Source organism: Triturus cristatus, chromosome 8 (assembly GCF_964204655.1).
Source record: "Triturus cristatus chromosome 8, aTriCri1.1, whole genome shotgun sequence".
Lineage (NCBI taxonomy): Eukaryota > Metazoa > Chordata > Amphibia > Caudata > Salamandridae > Triturus > Triturus cristatus.
Genome location: NC_140591.1, coordinates 278,980,398 through 279,004,169, shown reverse-complemented (window position 1 = coordinate 279,004,169; position 23,772 = coordinate 278,980,398). Strand labels below are relative to the sequence as shown.

The 23,772-nt window shown below is 46.3% G+C and overlaps 1 protein-coding gene across 1 annotated transcript in view; it reads right to left on the bottom strand.

Moving 5' to 3' along the window:
• The window catches only part of DDX10 (DEAD-box helicase 10), an 867,511-nt gene that overhangs the window by 806,156 nt on the left and 37,583 nt on the right, over nucleotides 1–23,772 (bottom strand). The window contains exon 3 of the mRNA XM_085621530.1: nucleotides 13,759–13,889. Coding sequence (XP_085477656.1) covers nucleotides 13,759–13,889 — 131 coding nt within the window. The remainder of the gene's footprint in view (nucleotides 1–13,758; nucleotides 13,890–23,772) is intronic.

The following is a 23,772-nucleotide window of genomic DNA, read 5'->3' as shown; positions in this document are numbered from 1 at the left end:
GAGGAGGCGTGGGACTGGCATGAAGAGTCGGGACTGTGGTCGGGCGCGAGACCTTCGAGCTCAGAAAGTGATACTACGGCAGGCAGGAGAACCCGGCGACGATGGTGGCGGGGGACAATGAAGAATGCCCAACCTGGGATAAACGCCCCGAGCCTGGAGAACATGCGAAGGGAAAGACTGGAAGCCCTAGATGCAGTCACCACCCTTGGCTCCTCACACACCCAAGAACGACCGGACTCCCACATGTGCACCACCTTGGTGCCCAGCAGCTCCTCATCGCCATCCATGGAAGTATCGGAGGATCTCGGATTACCAGTGGTAACTCCGCAAACTGCGGATGACATTATCTGAATTGACACTGTCACGATAGCCTTCAGCATGGACAGCTCACGCAAGTAGACCACTGTCTGTTAACCTCTGTATTTTGGCTGCAGTTAGGGGGGGGGGAGGGTGAGCCTACTGAACTAGCTGCAATGTCCAGCCCACACGGTGGCAGAGCAGCCACGCCACACCCGCCACTGGTCAGGTTCCGTACATCATCCCAAGGGGATGGGGGGGGGAGGGAAGGGGGAGAATGGGAGGAGAGGCACACTCACCTGGCGCACCGGTTCGACTCACAGTCTTTTGGTCTCTCGCGAGGCGAAGCTGGTGTTCACACGGATGGCACAACACACGTGCAGGAGCAAGGGGGACGGCCATAACACGACACCGCTAGTGCGTGCACCCCAATAGGCACCCCACTGACCTAGTTCACGCTACTTCACAGTTACAGTGGTTTGGACAGACATCGCGAAATGTCCGCCCCAGATGTTACACCGTTTTTAGTTCTTCAGTTATGTTTTCCGTTGCAGCACACTAACATGAAACGCCCTGTCCCTGTTCCCCGCACCACCCGGGCACGTCCCGCACCACCATTGAATCGACTCATCCGAGATGGCGCACACTGACATAATCACGTGGAACATACGCGGCATGTACACACCCGTGCGTCGCTACTCCATATTCGAATATCTCCAAAGACACTCCGCTGCAATTGCCCTCCTGCAGGAAACACAGATGAAACAGCCGGAATTAGACAGGCTGCACAAGCGCTGGAGGGGTCAATTATATGGCACAACATACTCAATAACTCCGTTGATTGAGGACGCGGCATATTTAGGGCGGACACACTGACCATAACCCCCTGAGGCTACGGCTGAACTGGGAATCCGATCGTCCTCCGGTCCCTACCTGGCGTCTCCAATCAGCGGCACTGGAGGATCCGGAATTCCATGCAACCCTGGGGACGGTTATCCTGGAGTAACTGAACGAAGGCACGGCGAGAAACACATTGGTGGAATGGGATGCCCATAAAATGGCTATCAGGGGTCACTGCCCCGGTGCCACGTGGAACATACGCAAAAACCTGGCGTTGTCACTTACTCGCCTTGAATCGCAATTACTCCAATACGAAAGAGAGTGCGGAGGCCGCCACTCAGACCGTCTGGTGAGCCTTCGGGCGCAGCATGCGGACCTCATGGAATGTCTGCGATGCCACAATTATGCAGCCCACAAAGCTCGTACTCATGCCAAAGCCGACAGGGTGGGCCGCTTGTTAGCCTGGCTACTCAAACAGGAGAGCAACCACGCCCCAATCGGGGCCATACGCACACCTGAGGGGGCCCTGGTATACATGCAGCGAGAGATAAACATGGTGATGTTCGACCATTACGCATAACTGCACCGATCCGCAGGGCGCTGTTCGGGCCCCGATCTGGATAGATTCTTCGAGACTATCCGCCTGCCCACGGTCCCCGAAGACCACCAAGAAACGCTCGACGTTCCCCTCACTTTGGAGGAAATCGGGGAGGTGATCGGCTCCATGGCATCTGGGAAAGCGCCGGGGCCAGATGGCCTACCCGCTGAATACTATAAGGCCTACCGGGAGTCCCTAGTGTCGAGGTTATATGCCCTTTACTCCACAGCTTTTGACGAGCGCACTCTGCCCTCTTCAATGCACGAGGCCTACCTGGGGTCCCTACTCAAGCCGAACAGGGACCCCGAGAATTTGGGATCATACAGACCTCTGGCACTTCTTAACGTGGACTATAAAATATTTGCCAAGGTGTTGGCGGAGCGCCTGGCACCAGTAGTACCTAAGTTAGTCCACAGCGACCAGAATGGCTTTGTACCCAAACGTAGTACCTCACTGAATCTGCAGAGATCCTTTAGGGTGGCGTCGAATAGCGCACAGGAGTGGCCTAGGGCGGGTTGCCTTGTGCTGGACCTCGAAAAAGCCTTTGACTGTCTGGAGTGGGGCTACCTCGCGGCAGTGCTGATGCGCTATGGGTTGGGCCCGGGGTTTCTCCAGATGGTCGCCCTACTATACAAGAACCCTACAGTGAGGGTGAAGACAGGGCCATACATCTCTGACGCCATACCAATTCGCAGAGGCACCAGGCAGGGGTGCCCACTTTCACCCCTCCTGTTTGCGCTAGCAATCGAACCCCTGGCAGCGGCACTGCGTGCGACAATGGGAGATGGAATCCCCCTGGGGGATGCGACACATCAGGTATCACTGTACGCGGACGACCTCTTGGTCTTCATAAGAGATGTGGGTAATATTCCAGCCCGGTTGGCGCACACGTTGCGCGACTTCGCCGCTCTCTTGGGCCTCAGGGTAAACGCCAGCAAGTCCTGCCTCTATGCGTTCAAAGGAGACACCCAGGACCCGGGCTACATCCTAGACAGAGTACGGGTGCAGTGGAAAGTGGACACTTTCCACTACCTAAGAGTTCAGATATATCATCAACCGGCGGATCTCATCGAGGGTAACCTGGGCCGGGCTGTAACAGCAATTAAGTCTCAAATACGATTCTGGAACACGCTCCCACTAACAGTCACCGACAGGGTAGCATTATCTAAGATGGTGATCCTTCCCCGCCTCCTGTATTACTTTGCCAACCTGCCAGTTTATGTGCTGGCGGCCTTCTTCACCACACTCACTCAGTTACTTCGGGACTTCCTCTGGGGCAACACACGTCACAGGGTAGCGTTGTCCAAGATGTACTTGCCCACTGACCAGGGAGGCATTTCTGTGCCGTGCTTCGAGCATAACTATTTGGCAGCGCAACTACAATGGATAGTTCGCTGGCTAGCTGACAGAAGCCGTGACGACACCGCAACCACAGCACCTCCCCTCTCTCTAGTTGACATTACCAAACTCTTTCACCCCGCCGCAAAAGCACCAGCGCAGACACCGCTCCTCATGGTGGTGGCTTACAAATGCTACCGCCGTAGTCTATACCTTACTAGAACTCTGGTCCCCTACGCTCCGGCCATACCACTAGAGGGCTCCCCCGGTGGGCTGGGAACGCTTACACCTTCTGAGATTGTGGAGTGGCACGAAGCGGACATACAGACCCTAGGAGACTTTTATCGGGACGGCACTCTCATGACGTATGAATCCCTGGTTGAAGAGGCGGGGCTACCACCTGGGCAATTTCTCAGACACCGCTCACTGATTGCGACGCTGACCTCTAGATGGGGGGGACATGAAGGAGGAGCCAAGCCAACACTTTACCATACAGTATCTTTATGTTATGGGGCGAGGTAGACACTTGATTCGGTGGTTTGCGGCATCCCTACGTAAACATGCAGCGATAAGTTTGGAACCACTATGCCGCAAATGGGAAACAGATCTGGCGCGGCCACTAGACGATAGGGAGTGGGGTAAGATGCTACAGAGTCCAACATGCATACCCAGAAATATGAGGTTCCGCCAAATACAGCTGTTTATACTCCACAGAGCATACCTTACACCCGAAACGATCAATAGGTACTTTCACCGCACAGATACGGTCTGCCCCAGCTGCGCCGAGTTGGGAGCTGGGTTAGTACACATGCTGTGGAGCTGCCACAAGCTACACCCCTACTGGGGGGTGGTTCGAGAGGCGCTACACACGTGCACGGGCCACACCATACCCTTTGAATGGCCCGTTTACCTGCTGCACCTCTTTCGCAGAACACCGTCCACAAAAGTTTCCTCCCGCTTTCTCGACTTGGGGCTGGTGGTGGCTAAACGACTACTCACTAAACGGTGGAAGGCGCCAGACCCACCACACATAAGGGCGTGGAAGTATTCGCTCCTGGCGTGGGCCAAGGCAGAGGGAATAGCCATCCTGAAAGAGGAAACGCTGGGACTCCGGAAGACACCTATTGCGACACAATGGGAGGGTCTACTACAGGCCTCGACACTGACTAGGGAGGGGGGGGGGGAACAACACAGAGGGGTGTCCTGAACATGGGGGAGGCGTCCTTATGGCTAGTGATGATTAAACCACCAATGGTCAGCAGCGTCGCCATGTAAACACCCGTGTACTATCTGGCGCTCAGGATGGGCAATGCTGAGCTCACTGACTGGTGGTGTCTGCCTGCGGGGAACTGGGGGGGCGGGGAGGGAGAAGCAGTGGGGACACGGGCGGAATGCACATTCAAAAGTCGGACTATGCTGCTGTTCTTGGTTATTGGGTTTTATTGAGTTTTGCCCCCTTTAATGTTTTCTTTCTAACATCTGTGCACACATGTATCCTGAAGACTCTGCGTAGACTCTGTACACCATACCACTGGAACCATGTCACCAATGTATGATGTTGTTTATCCTGTCAAGGTTCAACTTGTAACTAAACCACTACTGTCCTTGATATGTACATCGGTTTATCACTGGTCCACGGTGATGTTCATCTGATATTGCCAAACGCTTTAAGGTATGGTCGATGTTATATGATAAATGCTGCCTGTCTACAAGATGTAAATTCTTCAAAACAATAAAAACAGATTTATTAAAAAAAAAAAAAAAGAAGAACAGCAGATACGGTTGTCAAAAGGTTGACCATACAAACTGGCCCCAAGGGATGTTTTCGTTCAGGCCCATTTCACAACACACCACAAACGAACTACGGTGCACAGTGATAGAGCAAGTGAATCAGGAATCTCAATTGTTCGAAAAAGAAGAACGTGGGCTTTATAGACTAAAATCATATGAAATGGGCCTGAACGAAAACATCCCTTGGGGCCAGTTTGTATGGTCAACCTTTTGACAACCGTATCTGCTGTTCTTATTAAGAAGTATCCACTAGTCATGGGTGAGTCGCCCTGATTACACCGCACACCCTACAATCCACTCCAGTGCTTCTACACAAATCTTTGGATTTCCCCATACAGCACCCTTAACAATAGTTGAACGGTGCCCTATTAGGTAGTATCCCATTTGGGACAACAACTATCCGGTGTGCTATTACAAACGAGGTTTATACCCACCGCCTGGCACGAGGTTCAGCACACAACAACTGGTCGACTTTTAACAACATTCTTTAAAATCAAAGGTTCATTCACACTTGCATCCGACTCAATAGCCTAACAGGGGTGTTTTGTTATCAACTTAGTTTCTTTCCCAACAAAGTTTTATTACCAACAGGTTATTTTCAAATCATTCTTAATATACATGGTGCTGCAACCGAATTACCGATATCCTTTGCAGGTTTTGCCCTTCTACGAAGTGCTGAGCCACTGCGTCTTTTTACTATTAGATTTGTACTATCTGTCTTTTGTTTATGTGTCCTTTACCCTTTGCACTGTATTCCTTTCAGGCGAACCCACAGGGGGGCTCAGTCCTTGAGATGATTGGGCACGTAGGGACACCGCTGGGCCACTGTAACTCAGGCTGGTCAGCTCAGCTGCAGGGGTGATTTCTCGGGTGGGGGCGAGCTGCAGGAGGCAATAGTGGTTTGACGTTAGACTGCAAAAACAGGCTGCAAGCAGGGACTGGGGGACCAGTCCAGCCAAACCCAAAGGTGGGCTCAGCTCTTGAGGGTCTCAGGACCCCATTAGCACCGTAGGTCCACTTCTCCCCAGCTGTGGGGTTCGGGTGCAAAGGTGTTTCTTGGTGTCGGGTTATTGTTGTTCCTGCTGTCTGGCATGAGAGGCAACAGGTGGGGACTGGGGGGCCAGACCAGTGGAGCACAGAGGGGGGCTCAACTCTTGAGGGTTTGTGGGCCTCAAGGGCACAGTCAGTTAGTTCATGGCAACTCAGGCAGGTGCCTTGTGTGCAGTGCAGCTTTGTCCAGCGGGGCCACGCTGACAGAGGCTCTTGCAACGGTCATTTTGGTGCCTGCAACAAAGCAGGAGCAGCTCCTCTGCTCCAAGGGAGATGTTGTTGGCCAGTTAAAGTCGTGGGTAAGTCTTCACTGCTTCTGGAGGAGACACCACTTTTAGGATGAACCAGATCCAGTTGTCAGGGACAGCAGGCCGGCTGGCAGTGTTGGCACCAAGTCAGTTGCTGCTCCTTAGTTCTCACGTTAGGGGCTCTTCTTTGTCCTCATTTCTTCTTCAGGCAGACAAATCTCAGTTTCTGGTGTCAGGGGGTCACCTGAATACTCAATTTAGGGGCCTTAAGGAGAGTGACGGGTAGTAGCCAATGGGCTACTTAACCCTGGGGGTAACTACACTCCTTAGATGACCACTTCCCGCGGGGAGTGGGAATCACCCTGTCCCAGAGTTACAATTCCACCACACACAAGATGGTGGAATTGTTTCTTTCGTGTTCACTTCAGGTAGTCCACCCTAGGGGTGTGACTAGCCTGTGAGTTTAACACGCCTCCTAACTACCTAATTTCCTATCTGTCCTGGTGCCAGATTAAAGGCGGTTTGATCTTTGAATCTCTCTGCTAAGACATGCTAATTTACTAGCCTTCCAGCTGGAGGAGATATAAACATCTCCTTCCAGAGCAGGCTTTGTGTCTGACCTCTGAGAGCAGGGTTCTCACCTCGTAGGGGGCCAGTAACTTTGGTGGCAGACTGGTCAGGACCCTTCAGCCAGCACACTAGAGGACTAGTAGGTTTCAGGGGGTTCCTCTAAGCTACCCTCTGGGTGCAGGCATTAACCCTTTGGGTGCCAGGCCTTTTCCCCCTCCTGTGCCTGGCGATTCCCTAGTGGGTGGGTGTCATGACGAGATAGTCTCGTCATGGGCACAGCGCGACTGTGCTCCATGACGAGACCATCTCGTCATGGGCACAGAAGAGGTTAATAAATACAATACTGGAATCAGTATGGGTTTATTAATACAAGGTGTTTGATTCCAAACACCATAGGTTTCAGGGAAGCCATTATGTAGCTGGGAAACTCATTTTGACCAGTGACCAATACATACCTTAAGATGGCTTCCCTGCTCACTTGTAATATCCAGCAATGGACCTACACATTACAGGGGCATGTCTGCTCATGCAGATATGTCCTCACATGTGCTATAATGCACCCTAACTTAGGGATCCAAGGCCTGTTGTAGGAGTGACTTACATACAACCCATGCAGTATCTTAGTCATGGCACACAAGAGTGTGCCATGTTATGTTTTCAGACATTGTTTGCACCATGTCACGCAGCCTGCAATGGCAGTCTGTGTGGATTTTTGTGTGGGTCCCTTAGGGTGGCATAAGATAAGCTGGAGCCCTTAGGGACCCTCTTTAGGACTCATGCCCTAGGTTCCAGGGGTACCATTTACTAGGGATTTGCAGGGGTACTAAAGTTCATGCCAGTTGGGCTACAATTAGATATCACTTTGTTTTAAGGAAAGAGCACTGGCACGGAGGTCTGGTTGGCAGACCTCAGTGCACTGTCAGAGTAAAAAACAACCATCCAATAGATAAACATTCGAGACCTATTTCACTTCAAATAGGCGGCTGCCATTGTCTGGGCTACTTGAAAGTGAAAGCGTGCATGGCGAGGAAAGCATGTCGTGCCTGCAGTAGGAGAAACTCATTAAAGAAAATAGTGGTTACAGACTAAGACGTACTGTCTCGCAACAGAAGTGAAAGGGCCCGTTGCCATGGGAGGTTACAAATGCGGACATGGTGGTACCCAGGAGTGACTAACAAGCCTAATAAAGACTCGGAAGCCAGCATTTTCAAAGGACAATGACACAAGCCAATTAAAAATATGGGCGGAGAGTGGGCGGGGCTTCGAAGCCATAATCCACAACTGAATACCTCGCAGCAGCGCATACGCGGAATAGGCTCGACCTAAAAAGGGGGTAAACAAATTGTGGCGACAACATGCAAGAAAAACCCAGTTTCCTACATTGCCCATTTGTGAATTTGACATGCTTTGATTTGGATACCATTCAGTCTTAACACTGCTTAGGTCTGCAAAGTTGTAGATGTAAAGTTCATGGAATTTGCTGTTAAGGTTTTTTGTTTACATTCTTTGCTCCCTTCATCTTCGGTCTCAGACAACCTGAGCATCTGTAGAAGAAATCCACTAGCTGTAAAAAGAGAATCTTCAGAAACAACCAGAAAAAAGGATGTAAATTGTGATGAACCAGATATATGACCTAATCAAACTGAATATCTGAAAAGAAAAACTGAAGACTTTTAGTCTGAGAAAATAAACGAGTCACTGAACAGTCACACGTCATTACCACAGTTGAACAGGGAGAACTACACAGTTGTACATCTGGAGGAATTACAAGTGTTGGAAATAAACTACAAAACAATCTGTAGAGTGCACAGCGGCCTCTGAAGAGGCATCCGGCGCTAGTGGCTTAGGTCAAAGGAAAAGACTACAGAGTTAAAAAGAGTTTTTTAAAGATTTTTCTAAAAATTGCTTCAGAGGAAGCAAACCACAGGTTGATTGGAAGGGTGTTTCAGAGCCCAACTGTAGGAAAGCGAATGATCTTCCTCCTCCTCTTCCTCTGTGAACCAGAGGAGTCTGAAGTAGCCTTTGACTACTGGACCTCAAAGATCAAGATTGGGAGTAGACTTTAATTCTCTATCTTCAATACGCAGGACCTCTAAGATCCAAAGCTCCAAAGGCCAAGGTGAGCGCATTATTTGCACTTGTTTAGCAATAGTCAGCGAATGGAGATGTTGAAGATGGGACATTACTGATTGAAAACGGGAATTTTCAAAATCATCCTGGCAGCCGCATTTTGCACACTCTGTAGACGACGCAGTAAGTAAGCAGGTAAACGCAGATAAAGCCTACTCATGTAGTCCAGGTTGGACGTCACTAATGAGTGAGCAATGTGGTCTTACAAGTGCCCTTGGGCACACGAAGTAGCATTCTGCCTAGAGAATTAAGAGTGGCAAAGCAGCTGTCCAACACAGTTTTCACTTAGGGAGCAAAGGGAAGATTGGAGTCAAAAATGATTCCAAGATTCCTGGCAGATGAAGCAGGGGAGGGAGGAACCCCAAGCTCTGAAAGCTACCTATTGCATCTGTCAGGATGGTACATAGTACCAAAAAAGAGGGCCTCTTTTTTGTCAGAGTTACGCCTGAGGAAATTATTACTCATCCAATCTTCAACAGACCGTAGGACCATTTTAAAAGAGTTGAAGGCCGAAGAGGGACCAAAAGCTATTGGGTATAGTCTGCATGGGAAATCACCCCGAGACCCAATCTTTCATCTAGACTTGGTAGCAGATCCAGGTAAATATTGAAAAGAGTGGGACTCAGAGCAGAGCCCTGTAGCTCTTCACACTCCAACGGTTTTGTAGTGGAGGAAAAGGGACATAACAGGACCGACTGTGTCCTGTCCTCAAAAAAAGACAAACCACAAGGCTTGTATCCTTAGGTTCGTAAGCCTACCCAATAGAATCTCATGGGAGACTGTGTCGAAAGCCGAAGATAAGTCTAGGAGCACTGCCATGGGCACAGAGTTTTGGTCAACATGCTCCTTTATAAATTTAACAAGCATTGGCATAGCCAATAGGTCTCGCTTTTGGTACCTTATTAGTGTTTAGCCATGCAACAGATGCATAACTAAAAACTTATAAGGTCCCAAAAGCGAGACCTATTGGCTATGCCAAGGCTTGTTTCTGTTTATTACAGCCCTGTAGTAATGGCGGCGCACGGGTGCCACCATTACTACATAGAAGTAATAAACAGGAGGAAAAAAAAAACGGGCTCACGGAGAACATCAAAGTGGAAGTGATCGCAATCAAACATCAAACCGGCCGTGCAGCCGCGAAAGTGAGGCGCGCGCGCCCATGCACTGTAGCTCTAGGCTACAGTGGTAGCACTTTTTTGAGCCCTCACAAAAAGTCTTGCCAGACCAGCGCATGCGCTGGGTCAGGCGAGACCTAAAAATGACCATCTGTTGCCTGGTATTCCTCCGGATTCTTGCCTTTCACTACCCTTTTTTTTTTGCTGAATGCGATTTTGTTGACTTTAGAACTTAGTACTCTTTAATCCTGCTAACCATTGGTAAATTGCTTTTGTTTTCCAGATTACACCAGATAGGTACAATTTATTTACTCATATGTCCCTAGCATAAGGTACTACATGTACCCAGAGCCTGTAATTTCAATGCTACAATTGGGCTGCAGCACTTATTGTGCCACCCACTAAGGTAGCACTGTAAAACCTGTCTCAGGTCTGCCATTGCCACTGTTTTTTGCAGATTTAAAAACTGCCATTTCGACCTGGCAAAATAAATCTTTTTCAAGGCCTAAACCGTCCCTTTTTAATATTTATAAGTCACCCATAAGGTAGACCCTAAAGGCTCAAGGGGCACGGTGCATGGTATTTAAAAGGTTGGACAAGAAGACTTGAGTTTCACATGACCTGGCAGTGGGAAAAAAAACAAAGGTATTTTTTTCACTGTAGCAAGGCTAGCCTAACATAGACTAACATTGTGTTGCCTAATACATTTAATAAGTGATAACTTCAGTTTGGGACCTGCTTGAGAAACACTGTTTCTGCTCATTTGAATTGTAATTTAAATTCCTCTTTAAAAGTTGTCACATTTGAACTTACAATTTTGAAAATGCCTCTTTTATAAAGTAGACCCTGTCCTGCCTAAACAAAATGTGCTTTTCTGACAGTGCCCGGGGCCCGATGAGTTATAATGGCTCTCCTGCGGGGTGATGTGCATTCTTCTTAGATAGTTGACAAGGGGCCTGGGTGTGGGGAAGGGTGTTCCTCTCCTGAGCAGAATGTACCCAGCCCCTTTCTGAGCTTCAATGAGCAGCCTGAGCGCTGTTCTCGGGCCCTTCCTGACTTCAGAAGATGCCTACCTTGCCAATGGTAAATGCAGCTCACATCTGGGACTGCCTGCCCTTTGTTTCACTAGGCAGACTGTAGCCAAACCTAGGGAAAGGTGAAGAACTGACCAGAACCAGTTTTAAGGTTAGACAAAGAAGTGAACCCCCACTCACAGGCTGGCACTGGGTATAAAAGTGGCACCCCCAGAACCTGAAATCAGAACATTCCAAGATCTAAGAAGACTCAGAAGAAGGACCACCCTGCTGTCTGAAGAAGGAAGACTGGACCCGCTGGCCTTAAAGCCAGGACTCGAAGGGTCAAGATGGCTGACCTTCTCTTTGAGCTACACATGCTTCCAGAGGCTCCTTCTGCTTCCCAACTGCCAGACCCAACTGGACTGGATGTGGTCCCCTATGCTGGCTTCTGTGGGTGTCAGGTCTGACCCAAGTGATGTCCTAAAGGACCTGGGCCCTTTACTGGAGTTGGAGTGCAACCCTCCCAGATCAATTAAAGATTTCACTGGATCGTGCGCAGGACGACACAGAGCCTCAAATCGCAGCACTGTGCAGCGCCTTATCGGTGGCTTCACCTGATCCAATGCAGAGCCACGTGTTGCAGCATCGTGCAGCCTCTGATCGGCAACTCAATAGACAACGCATAGTGACCCAGAACCTCGCATTGCAGCACAGCCTCCAGACAACAAAAAGTACAACTCGCAGCAGGCTGCACCTGGTCCCATACCCGACCGGCACTCGGTCATGGTCATCCTGAACTTGTGAGTTTGTTCCGGTTTTATGAAACAAGACATCCACAGTTGGCGCCTTGTGTCTTTTGGTGCTATACTCATAACTCTGATTCTACTGATTGATTTTTTATTGTTTGAGTGTCTTTTTATTTGGTAAAATATATTTTATTTTTCTAAATTGGTTTGGCATTCTTCTCGTGTTGTGTTTTTACTTCATTGCTGTTTGAGTGCTGCAAAAATACAAAACTCAAAGTTAAGCCTGACTGTTTTTGTGCCAACCTACCAAAGGGTTAAGCATAGGTTTATTTTGTGACTTTTGTGATTCACCTGTACAAGGATTGTGATTATTATATGAAGAGCGTTCTCACCCCATTCAACCAATAACACAATTTCTTACATCTAGTAGTAACATCTCGCAGTTTCTTTTTGCTTTTAACAAAGCAGTTTAGGAATTTGCAGTCGAATATTATACTGTACCAAAAGCATAAGAAGCAACAGGGCTAGCAGGCTATTGCTCTAGGCAATCTGATGAATGAAAGCATTTAATTTTGATGAAACTTCAGGTCCTGCACACCGAAAAATATTCTACTGACAGAAAAAATTAACTAGTCTCTTTACTGCAAGTTTCCCCCAATCAATGGAAAGATTATAAAATGGTTACTATGCGCACGCTGACTTTGACAAACAAAACTAAACCAATTTGTTTATGTATGATTGGCTGGATGAGTTACAGTGCTTGCATTTTATAAAAGTGCAGTTCAATTTCTATATAAGTAACTAAATATATGTTAGTTCTAACGTCAAGCAAAATAATTTAAATAGCTGCTAAAGGGGTATTGGCAACTATATGTATTACTACATACCATTATGTAACTAAGCCCCTGTCACTGCATCTTCCATCCCTCTGGGGTGTTGCAGATTCACAAAAAATTAGAGCCACTTTTCTGCAGGAACACTAAACAAGAACCCTGATGGAAGACGAGAAAGTGAGAATAATCTCAACACGACACACCCGGAGTCGGGTAGACTGATAAATGGTAGACTTATACAAATCTTTTCTCAGGTTAAAAGGTTTGGAAATAACAGATATGCACTCAGTTAATGAGGAATTGTTTACAACAAGAAAGCTACTTTCTAAATTGTATGAATGAAAATTGATGTGTTTAAATAAATCTAGATTAATTTATGTGCATAGAAGTGGCTACATAGTTTGATTTGGATCTGGAACAACCAGGAGAGGCAGAAGATTGTGGCACAGGAGTTTCACTACTTAATGTTTGATGATGTAACACAATGGCTTAGACTCCATGAACAGAGGAGTACCCGGAGCATGCAGTAGGGATTAATGAGAATTTGAAATTATAACACAGATTACAATGTGTGCACTGTGTGGGTTTAATAGCACAAGGGTATCGTAATTATCTCACATTTCCAAGGGATAAAACTCTGTGTGGTTCTGACAATTCACTCAACTCCGAATGACAGAACTATGAAAAGTACAGATTATTCTCTGCTCTCCCTGCAGAAACCCCATCCCCTACACAGGATCAAACAAGGGGGTGTACCCAGTCCTTTACCCACTCTGGAAAATCATTTACTACAGCATTTCCCAGGAGTTTATGCAAGTGAATTCAAAGTGCGAAACAAGCTGAAAAAGGAGTAACGAGTTTGCACAAATTTGCAACGCTTGCCAGGCATCAACTACTTACCTCCACGTCCCCTCACCCCCAGGAACATCCATACTCTTGATCTTGTTCCTAAGGTTACTAATGGGCACAATCTAGTTTTCAGATGGAATGACTGCAATACTAAGTCTAATTGCTGGTGCAAATGTTTCATGATTGACAGAATGAAGAAGAGAATTTCTGTTGATAGGTAAGTTTGTTATGCACAGACATTCCATTTATATGCACACAAATCTTTGTGAATAAAGTTGGCAGATATTAGTGATCAATGGAATGAAAACTAGTGATCCAAATCAAACCCAAAGCTTACAGGAATAAGGAAAGCCAAAGTTTTGCCTGATCCTGTTTTTGCAGCTCCTAGGACATCTTTTCCTTGCAAAGCGAGCCCTATAGTCTGCTTTTGTATCTCGGATGGCATGCGGTACTGAGCTTCCTGCAAACCTGTCACAAAAGGGGACAAAAGCAGAACATTAGGCTTGTGTAGAATAACAAGTTATTTGAAGGCAGAATAAAGCAAACAATATTTATCTTAAATTTCTCTAATTCATATGTTTGGACTATTCTTGCACAAGAAGAACCAATGAGTAGGGGGACCATAAAGAACTCATACACTTATTGGTGTTTTTCAACAATTTAATATTCAGAAAAGTCTGCTACAATTCAGTACTACAATAACATGGCCATTTTCCAGCTCTGAGCACAGTTCTCATCGTTCCCAATTATCCGCCCATCCATCTCCAAACACGCATTATGTCATATCAAAATAGGCTTGCTGAGTGCCAAATTTATAAAGCATAACACTTGCTACCGAATTTAAATTAATGTGCGGAACATCTAACCCACCCGCTGTGATGACGAGCAGGTCTTAATCATGAGTGTTTAAATCAAAGTCATCTTTTACAGCCATGCTGGACATTTCTCCATATTTTTGGGCGAAAGAATAGACATCTAACTTCTTACGCAGGTACCACCTTTTTTTTTTTTTGTAACACAATTTTATTCGCTGTTTTTTATGTTATACAATACAAGTACTATTATGCCTGAGATATGTGGGACGGTATCTTTAGCATTAGAGTCATAGTAATTGTGGCATGTGCAATAAACTGTCTTCCATCTTAACAGGTATCGTTAGCATGTGTATCCACTATCCTAACTGTTCGTGGATAATTCCGTCTAGTAAGGACAAAACTTCGATAACATTGTCCAAGTGTCCATGTCTACCCAGCCGGGTATGCATTTCTCGTCCTATCGTAACACAGTCTGCGCTAGTGAAACATAACTTTCTTAATCACATTCCCCTCCCTACAGTCCTTCATATAAACATGTACATATCCTTTGTAGAGTGGTTGTCCACATAAACACCAGCTGACAGTTCCATTAATAAATCAACGTTGATAGTGAGGCAATACTTCGCGCTATACAACTACAGTCAGTAAAAATAAAATCTTGTGGGTAGTAGTAACGTGTACAGTACAGGTACTTGGGATCCACAGGCATTATTGTGAGTTGATGCGAGATTCCACCACATCCACCTCCTGCGTTTTTAAGGATTCTAACATTGTATCTCACTCTAATGCTATCGGAGTTTTACGTAATCCCCTAGCCTCTTCTCGCCCTAGGGCTGCACTTTCTGCACTACCCCACCTGATCACTTTGCTATGCCACATATTTATGGGGGTTGGTTTCTTGGTCTTCCATCGCATAGTGATGGCTCGTATCCCTAAAATGAGTGACAGGTTCGCAAATCTGTATTGTACCTTGTGGTTCGAGGAGGACTTATGAAGGCCCAGGATACATTCCTCCATAGTATTGGCTATGTCCCTCTGTATGGCTGCAGAGATGAGCCTTCTGATCGAGACCCAAAAACTCCTTATATGTGGGCAGGACCATAATGTGTGCTAGCTCAGCGCCAACTGTGTAGCATCTAGCGCAATGGTGCTGTGTTTGCAGGAACATTTTGTCCAATCTATGAGGGGTAAGGTAGGCTCTATGAAGCACCGTTTTTATTTCATCTTTGGTAATTGGGCCTAAAAGGTCTTTTATGGCGTTTGGAGTCGGTTGAGGACATGTCAGCGTGTGTAAGAAGTCGTCTATTTGTGCGTCCATGCTATTTGCGGGTTTGCTATAGAGCTTGGCATAGTATTGGCAGAAGGCTGTGTTGATGTCATTTTGTGTACGTGCTGTACCGGCCTCCAAGGTAGTGACCACCCTAATCACCGTGGCCGGGGGGGGTCATCTTTCAATATTTTAGCCAGCAGCGCCCCTGATTTGTCCGCCTCAGCGTGAGTTCTCTGTGTGTATCGCTGGCAATCTATAATTCGAATATGCATTGTACAAAGGCAAACTATAACAAGCATTTGCAATGCAATAGGTCTCGCAATTGTGAGAGTTTGAGCTATTGGCATTGTAAATGACAATGCCTTTTATTTACGTGTTGGTTTTTAAAACATAAATAAAAGGCATTGTCATTTACAATGCCAATAGCTTAAACTCTCGCAAATGCGGAACTATTGCATTGCAAATGCTTGTTTTTTAAAAGGCACAGATGGGATGCACAGGAAGAGACAGGTTACTCAGAGACACAACAAGAGTCATCTGGGCACAGCAGTGATGTAACAAAAGCAGAGGTGGCCCCCCTGCAAGGTACACAGAGGGGCCCCGCTCTGGATTTAACCCGGAGCTCTAAGGCCTTAGTACTGTGCTGAGGGGGCCCCTTTCAGCTCAGGCCCCCCCCGCACCACGGGGGATGCGGGGGCCTGTGTTACACCCCTGGGGCACGGTGGTGCATGCCTGTATTTGCGGTAGCACATTAAATCCAGACCTATTGCCTTTGCCAAGCAGTGCTCCCTGGTGAAATGAGTGTCTCTTCCGAGAAATGAAGGCGTCCTCCCACTGAAAGCACCGAAGATCTGCTGAGAAGTGCTTTTGTGCTGGAAGCATTGCAGGTCTGCTGAGAAGTGCAGTTACACTCCAACAGAAAGCATGGTAGGGCTGCTGAGAAGTGCCAGTACCCTCCCACTGAAAACTTTGCAGGTCTGTTTATAAGTGCCGTTACCCACCCACTGAGAGAATTGCACGTTTGCTGTGAAGTGCAGGTACTCTCCCACTGAGCGTATTGTAGGTCTGCTGAGGGGTCCAGTTACTGTCCCACTGACAGTATTGCAGCTCTGCTCAGAAGTGCAGTTACTCTTTCAGTGAGTATTGCAGGTCTGCTCTACTCTCCGGCTGAAAGCATCCACTGTAGGTTTGCTGAGATGTACTATAACTTCCCTCCTACTGAAGGAGTTCTCTCCTTGCAGAAAAGAGTAGAGATGCTTCCCGTCTCATTGTTGCACCCTAATGGACGGCACAGGTATTGTCTCTTGCAACAAAAACACTAGCCGAGGACTGACTGTGCGACTCATCCACAGCACTCACTGAGTCTCCCGGGAGTTTCCAGCACCCCATATAACTCATAGGGTTGAAACCTATGCAGCGCTTTCAAACATTTAAATGTAAACAATTCAAAAAGGACTATTTGCACCAGAAACACTGCGCAGCAAGAAGCCGGTGGTTAACATCACACGCTGCGTCCTGGTTACTAAGCCATTGGGTGGGAATGAATGGGACAGTGACGACTGACTTACATAATGTTATATAACACCATGACGTTGCGTTTTATATAGCGCTTACTACATCACCCTGGCCAATATAATGCGTCATCTCTTAAAAGCAGGCAAAACGCTGCGCAGCAAGAAGCCGGTGCTTAACATCACACGTGGAATGCAGCTATTAAGCCCCCTGTATGGAGAGAGTGGCGCGCTGCATAAATGCCCTATAGCATATCATACATATTAGCCATATTTTTTTATGTTTTAATATGTTTTGGTGCATACCGTGAAACACCGGGTGAAATTAAGCCCCTGTATGGAGAGCGCGGCGTATTGCACAACTGCCATATAGCATACCGCGAGTACCTTGTGTTGAAACAACTGCGAGAGGGAAGTTTCAGGCATTCTTCAAGTTGATTTTTGTGCTCAGGACAACATTTTCATTACTGCTGTTGTAAAACATGGCACACGGCTCTGCTGTGTATTATTATTTAATAAACTAGGACAAAAACAGTGACGAAAAAGGTTCTTTGGGGACTGCTTTCAATTACAACAAGCATTTCAAAGAAAATCCGGGCGGAAATCAATTAGTAACAGGATACTAGTTTAATCCAGGGCGGCAGCACCTGGAAAGGCCATAAATTCCATTAGCAGATAACCACAAAGCATTACAGATGAAAAACTGACCATTTAAAAAATAATGTAACAAATATAAATCTTATTACATAGTAGATGTACAATGATGATTTGCAAATGCAACTGCACTATACATTGCGTACTACAACCTGGAGAGCATGAGACGTAATGTTAATACTTCAAAGCTCGCGATATATATAAAAGAGAATCCATCTGGGGGCCTTTTTAGGATTACACGTTAGAATAATGTTCTTGAATCGAAGGACCCGATTGTGTTGCATCGGGGATTATTTTGTTATTGGTGGGTACTGGCTAGATCTGCAGACCTGGCTGTAAGGATACCATCCGTGCACTTTACAAATGGCATTTCCACTATAGTAGGGGCACTTCTGACTTGAAGTGCTGTTCATAAACAAGTTTGGAGTGTGGGGTATATTTCAGAAAGAGTTGCAGAAATTAGGATAAGAAAATGTGCAATTGTGTCATTGGGGCGTTTCACTTTATAGATGATTTATAACGATAGGCATTATTTACATTTTGAAACACAAGGATATAAAGTGATGTTCAAAGTCTGTCATTATCGTTGCCAAGTGCCTAACCTCGGGTTCAAACCCAGGTCTTTAAGGTCAGCAATTTAGTAGAGAGCGGAAATCCGATTCACACAGCGCTCTCTCGAAAACGCAGGATTAAATCCACACAAGTCGGCGCGAGACACAACTGAACGCGCACAATGCTTCTAAAAGGGCCCGGGGAGTCTTACCAGAATACATTACAAGTCAATGCTGGGCAGAGCGAGGCGGTGAGGAGGGCACGGCGATCGCTTGGCACAGCCCTGCGGGTCTGCAGAGAATGTAACCGGATCGCTGGGACGAGTTTCAAGAGCGATTTTCTTCCGACATGTTGGCACCTCTGCGCACATGAGCTTAAGTCTGGAATTCGGCAGTCCAAGTCCAAACAAGCATTGGCCGCGGGACGCAGGAAGCTTGTAGTAATGAAAAACAAGCGTTGGCCGTGATCGCGATCAAAGCGGCCGTGCGGTCGCAAAAGTGAAAGTAAGCGCGGCGCGCGCGCCCGCGCACATGCACTGTACCTCTAGGCTGGCCTGGTAGCACTTTTTGGAGCCCACATACAAAATGTCTCTTCGAGCCAGCGCAAGCGCTGGGGCTCAGCGAGACCTAACCAGAGGCTCTCATCCAAACTTAGCTTTCACTGTGAGAAAAGACTGCATAAACTATACACTGAAAGGTAGTATAAGGCACACTTATATGGTTACAGGGTGCTAATGAAGAAGCCAGCAACAGGAGTATCCCTTAGAATTTCAAGGAGAGACAGGCAGAGTCATTGGGATCCAAGAATAGAAACAAAGCTATGATATAGTTTCACTGCAGCCACACAATGAGGGTAGACATGAAATGGTACAGAAGATCGAATAAATGTGCACTGATTGTAAGAAACTGACTCTATATATACACTGCACCAAAGTGAGGTACAGTGTGTATAGAGTCCAAGAGTCTCCAGAGGTTTGGCAGAGGTTAAAGTTAGATAGAACCTTACTCTCTAAAGTGGTAGCTTGGTCGAGCAGTAAGGCAGTATCAGAGGACAGTGTTAAGCATTTGATGTACACACTCAGGCAGCAAATTAATTCACACAGTCAAGAACTGAACTCCAGGCCAATTGTTTTGTATAAAAAAAAAATATACTGTTTTATTTCTAGAACCAAGCAAGCCTGGTACAGGTAAGCATAAAAATACTTTTCAGTAGTAAATTACTTGTATGAACACAGTTCAAAATAGCAGTGTAACTTGTACTGGTTTTGGTTACAGTTTTAAGAAAGCAGTTTGCAACACATTGCAGGTATATTACATTCAATTGAATGGGCTTTTTATGTAAAAAGCAGTTAATTACTTTTCAGATTACTTTGGCTAACACAGGGCTGGATCCTAGATTCAGCCCTGGGACATTTCCCGAAAACAGGTGAGTAAATGCGTTTTGGTTAGAGGTTCGATTTTTAAAGAATTTTATTGCATTTCAAAAGTTGACACAAACTTTTTCACATAGAATCACCAATGTTATCCTATGGGAGCAAATTCACTTAGCAGGTAAGTTACTTTTGCGTTACTTTTATAATCCAGTGCTGGACTCCTAGATTCAGCACTGGGACATCTACTTAAAACAGGTAAGTGATTACGTTTTTGTAGTTTGTATTTTTAAAGAATATTCTTGTATTTCAAAAGTTGACACTGAAACTTTTTCACAAAGGACCCCCAATGTTATACTATGGAAGGAAATTGAATTCACAGGTAAGTTACTTTTTAGTTACTTTTCTTACTCAGTACTGGACACCTGGGCTCAGCACTGAGACAGGCCTGTTGGGCTGGGGCCAAGTCAGTGGGCGTCGTTCTCTAGTTAGCTCTGCACGGCTTCTCGTCCTTCTTTTCTTGTGGTTGCTGGATCTGAGGAAGGAAGGTTCAGGGTGCCCCTAAAAACTACATTTAGGGGCGTTACAGGTTGGTAACGAGCAGGGACCAATGGGTCCCTTCCCTGGGGTGGGTACACCCCCTATTCTGCCACTCTCCAGTGGGAGGGGAGCAGGAGCCTGTCACTGGTTGGCTGGGTCCCCCCATCCTCAACATGGCGGGGACTCGAGGTTGTGCTTCACCTCGCCTCCCCCACCTTAGGGGTGGAGTTGGCAGAGGTCGGCACACCTCTCTTCCTCACTTGTTTTTCCCGCCAGTTCTAACGCCCAAAGAGGAGGGTATAACCAGTGGGGACCAATTGCTGAGTACAGCAAGTGGTCTGGTGAAGCTCACAAAGGCGGCTGGCCTTTGAAGCTTCCCCTGCCCATCCTGGGGAAGGGGACCTAGCTCCTCGTCCCAGGATGTGCATTGTTGCAGGCCCTCGAGAGCGGATGGCTCTCGACCCAGGGGTCCAGCAACATGTCTGGTGGGTGGCAACCTAAACAGCCACTCAGTCAGGACACTGGTTGTGGGTCGAGTTCAGCGGGCATTTCCGAAATGCCCTCTGTCGTGCGTTTTACATTGAAACCCACACTGGCATCAATGTGGGTACAATGTTCTGAGAAGTTTGATACCAAACTTCCCAGACTTCAGTGTATCCATCATGGTACTGTGGAGTTCGCAATGACAACCTCCCAGCACCATATACTCTTTAATGGTACACTGCACTTACAATGTCTGAGAATGGACTCAGACACTGTAGGGGCACAGGGCTCATGCCTCTGTGCCCTTACCACTGGCATAGTGCACCCAGCTAGAGGGGTGACTGACCTAGGCCAGTGCAGTGGTTGGTAGGCATGGCACACAGGGATGTGTGCCATGTCGACTCTTCACTTTTGATCTGCACCAAGACATGCAGCCTGCAAGGCAGTGTATTTGTGAAAAGGTACAGGGCCCCTAAGGGTGGCACAATTGGTGCTGCAGCCCTTAGGAGCCTTCTCTGGTCACAGTGCCCTGGGTACATGGGGTACCATTTACTACGGACCTACCTGTGGCCAGAGTTGCCAATTGGGTTTTGTTTTGGGGAAAGGACACAGGCCCTGGGGTCCTGACTGGCAGGGACCCAGAGCACATCAAGTCAAAAGAGTATCAGTACTCTGGAAACAAAAACAACAAGCATTGGCATAGCCAATAGGTCTCGCCTTTGGGACCTTACAAGTGTTTACCCATGCAACAGTTGCATAACTAAATACTTCTAAGGTCCCAATAGCGAGACCTATTGTCTATGCGATCAAACATCAAAGCGGCCGTGCGGATGCGAAAGAGAAAGTAATTGCGGTCAAGCTGTAGCTCTAGGCTGGCCTGGTAGCACTTTTTGGAGCCCTCTCAAAAAGTCTCGCCAGACCAGCGCATGCGCTGGGTCAGGCGAGACCTAAAAAGGGGGGGTTCACTGCAACAGAAACCCACTTTCTCACACCGATTACGGTGTTGATCAGAAAGAACAGAAAAAAAGAACTAAAATGTATGTCATCAAAGCCCAAGACCTATTTAAATGGTACTGGAAAAACCTCTTGCTGATGGCCACCAAAGTTTAGGGTGGTCAAGAAAAAGCATCACCTCTTTTTTCACAGGATTCAACAGTGACATCTGTTGGGAGCTCATGTCATGAATTGATGGTTTGAAAACACCCACTAGTTCTTGGTTTAATCTACGCGGTTGATTAGTGGGACAGGACTGTCAAGCATATGATTAGACTGATTTCTATCATGTAAAACAGAGAACCTAACCTGTAAATGATGAACACGACAGCGATTATGCAAACATTTGATGTCCAAAAATTTCAAACTTGACTGAGAGAACTTACAAAACTAAGATATGGACAAAATATCTGCCAACTGATGGTCCTGAAAAACATAGTATGACTTGCCCCTTGAACACCTAGAATGTCTTGGTGACTGACCAGTTAATAAATGAACCCTGGAAAATTAGGTGAATTTGACAGAATGATGTAAACTCTTATAAGAAGGATTACCACAGCAAGTATTTGGGCTATCCATACACATACAAAAAAAGAAAAGTTATTAACAATGGTTGATAACGCGGAGTAATTTTAAAATGCAAATGCTCAAGGGAAGGTCCTCAATATTAACTATTCACAAGCAGTTACTGAAAATGTGAAGTGGTCCAATGTAAAAGGGATGAAACAGAAGAAAAGGGATTCAAGATATTCTTCACAATCACCTGAAAGTAGATAGGTCAGATGTCTGGGAGACAGGCACCATGATGACATTTTCACAAATAAATATGAAATTTAATATGAATATGGAATATCTATGAGACTTTTTCCAGGTATATACATCCATGTAATGCTTTGGGGAAGTGCATTTTCGGAGTGACATAAATTGCCTGGAGAACAGTTTGCTCAGGAATGGATGTTGTTAAAGGTAGTCACCAGGACCTAGAAGACCCTAAGCAACAGCACTGTGCACTCCCTTGCTAAACCTACATTGAAATGGAGAAAGGCTTGGGAAGCCCAGGTGAGGAAGACTGGCAGTAAATTATTTTGTGTACACACAAGGTTACCATTAGGGCGAGTTTCAGATTAGTCTAATTTTAAATACACAGGGTTTTATTCCAGAACCCAAATGTGTTAGTTACTCTGACATGTTAGCCTCCCTGAGACACTGTGGCAAGGAAGACACTTTCCATCAGATACAATAGCAATACCAAAAATACAGCATTGCAGTGCAGGCATTGCTGGGAATCTGGAGAGATTTAGAAGCTTTGAGCTATCATAGAATTTCTATAGATTTGGCTTTGGAGGCCCCTTGACGAGCTATAGTCCAAAACTGGGAAAGTCTTACAAACCCTATTAAATGAAGGCAGAGAGGAAATCTACAATGGTGTATGGAAGCTGAACGAACTACACTTGACAGAAGAGTGTGCCTAATAAATTTAGGACAGTGTTGGAGCATGGTGTCAATGTTCCAGTTTTTAAAAAGAAATAAAAACAAATGTATTGCTGTATTGTGTGAAACATACATAGGCAAGCCAATTCCCCAGAATTTGTTTCAGTATCTGTATTACAAGAATTACATTTGTGTCAACGTTCATTTAAGTATTTCAGTGAATAAAGAGGTGATAAAAACCAGGGGACTCTATACATTATTTCTATTTTGTTTACATTGAAAGACTTAAGAAACAAAAACAAGAATTACAAAAAAAGAGAAATGCAGAGAGCTCTTCATGTAGGTTCTAGACAAAGAATCTAAAATAATGAGGGTCTGCAATTTTCTTAATGCCAAAAGGAGCAAAGATAGATTACTCTATAGATTTGTCACAGAGAAGACTCAAGTTGGTAAACAACCACAGGTTTTAACCCCTTGCATGCCCGCCCCTTTCCCCGCCCAGTGCCGCGCCTTCCATTAGCAGGCGGAGTTCATGACGAGCTGGACTCGTCATGGGCACAGCGCCACCGCAGCCCATGACGAGTCCAGCTCGTCATGGGCACTGAAGGGGTTAAGTGAGCTTGATAATTTCAAAGATGAACAGGATAGCCAAGGGTATCTTTGGGGAACGTTTATTTTCCAAACTTTTTCAAACTCAGGATTACCAAGGCAAGTCTGATCAGTTCTGGGTTAA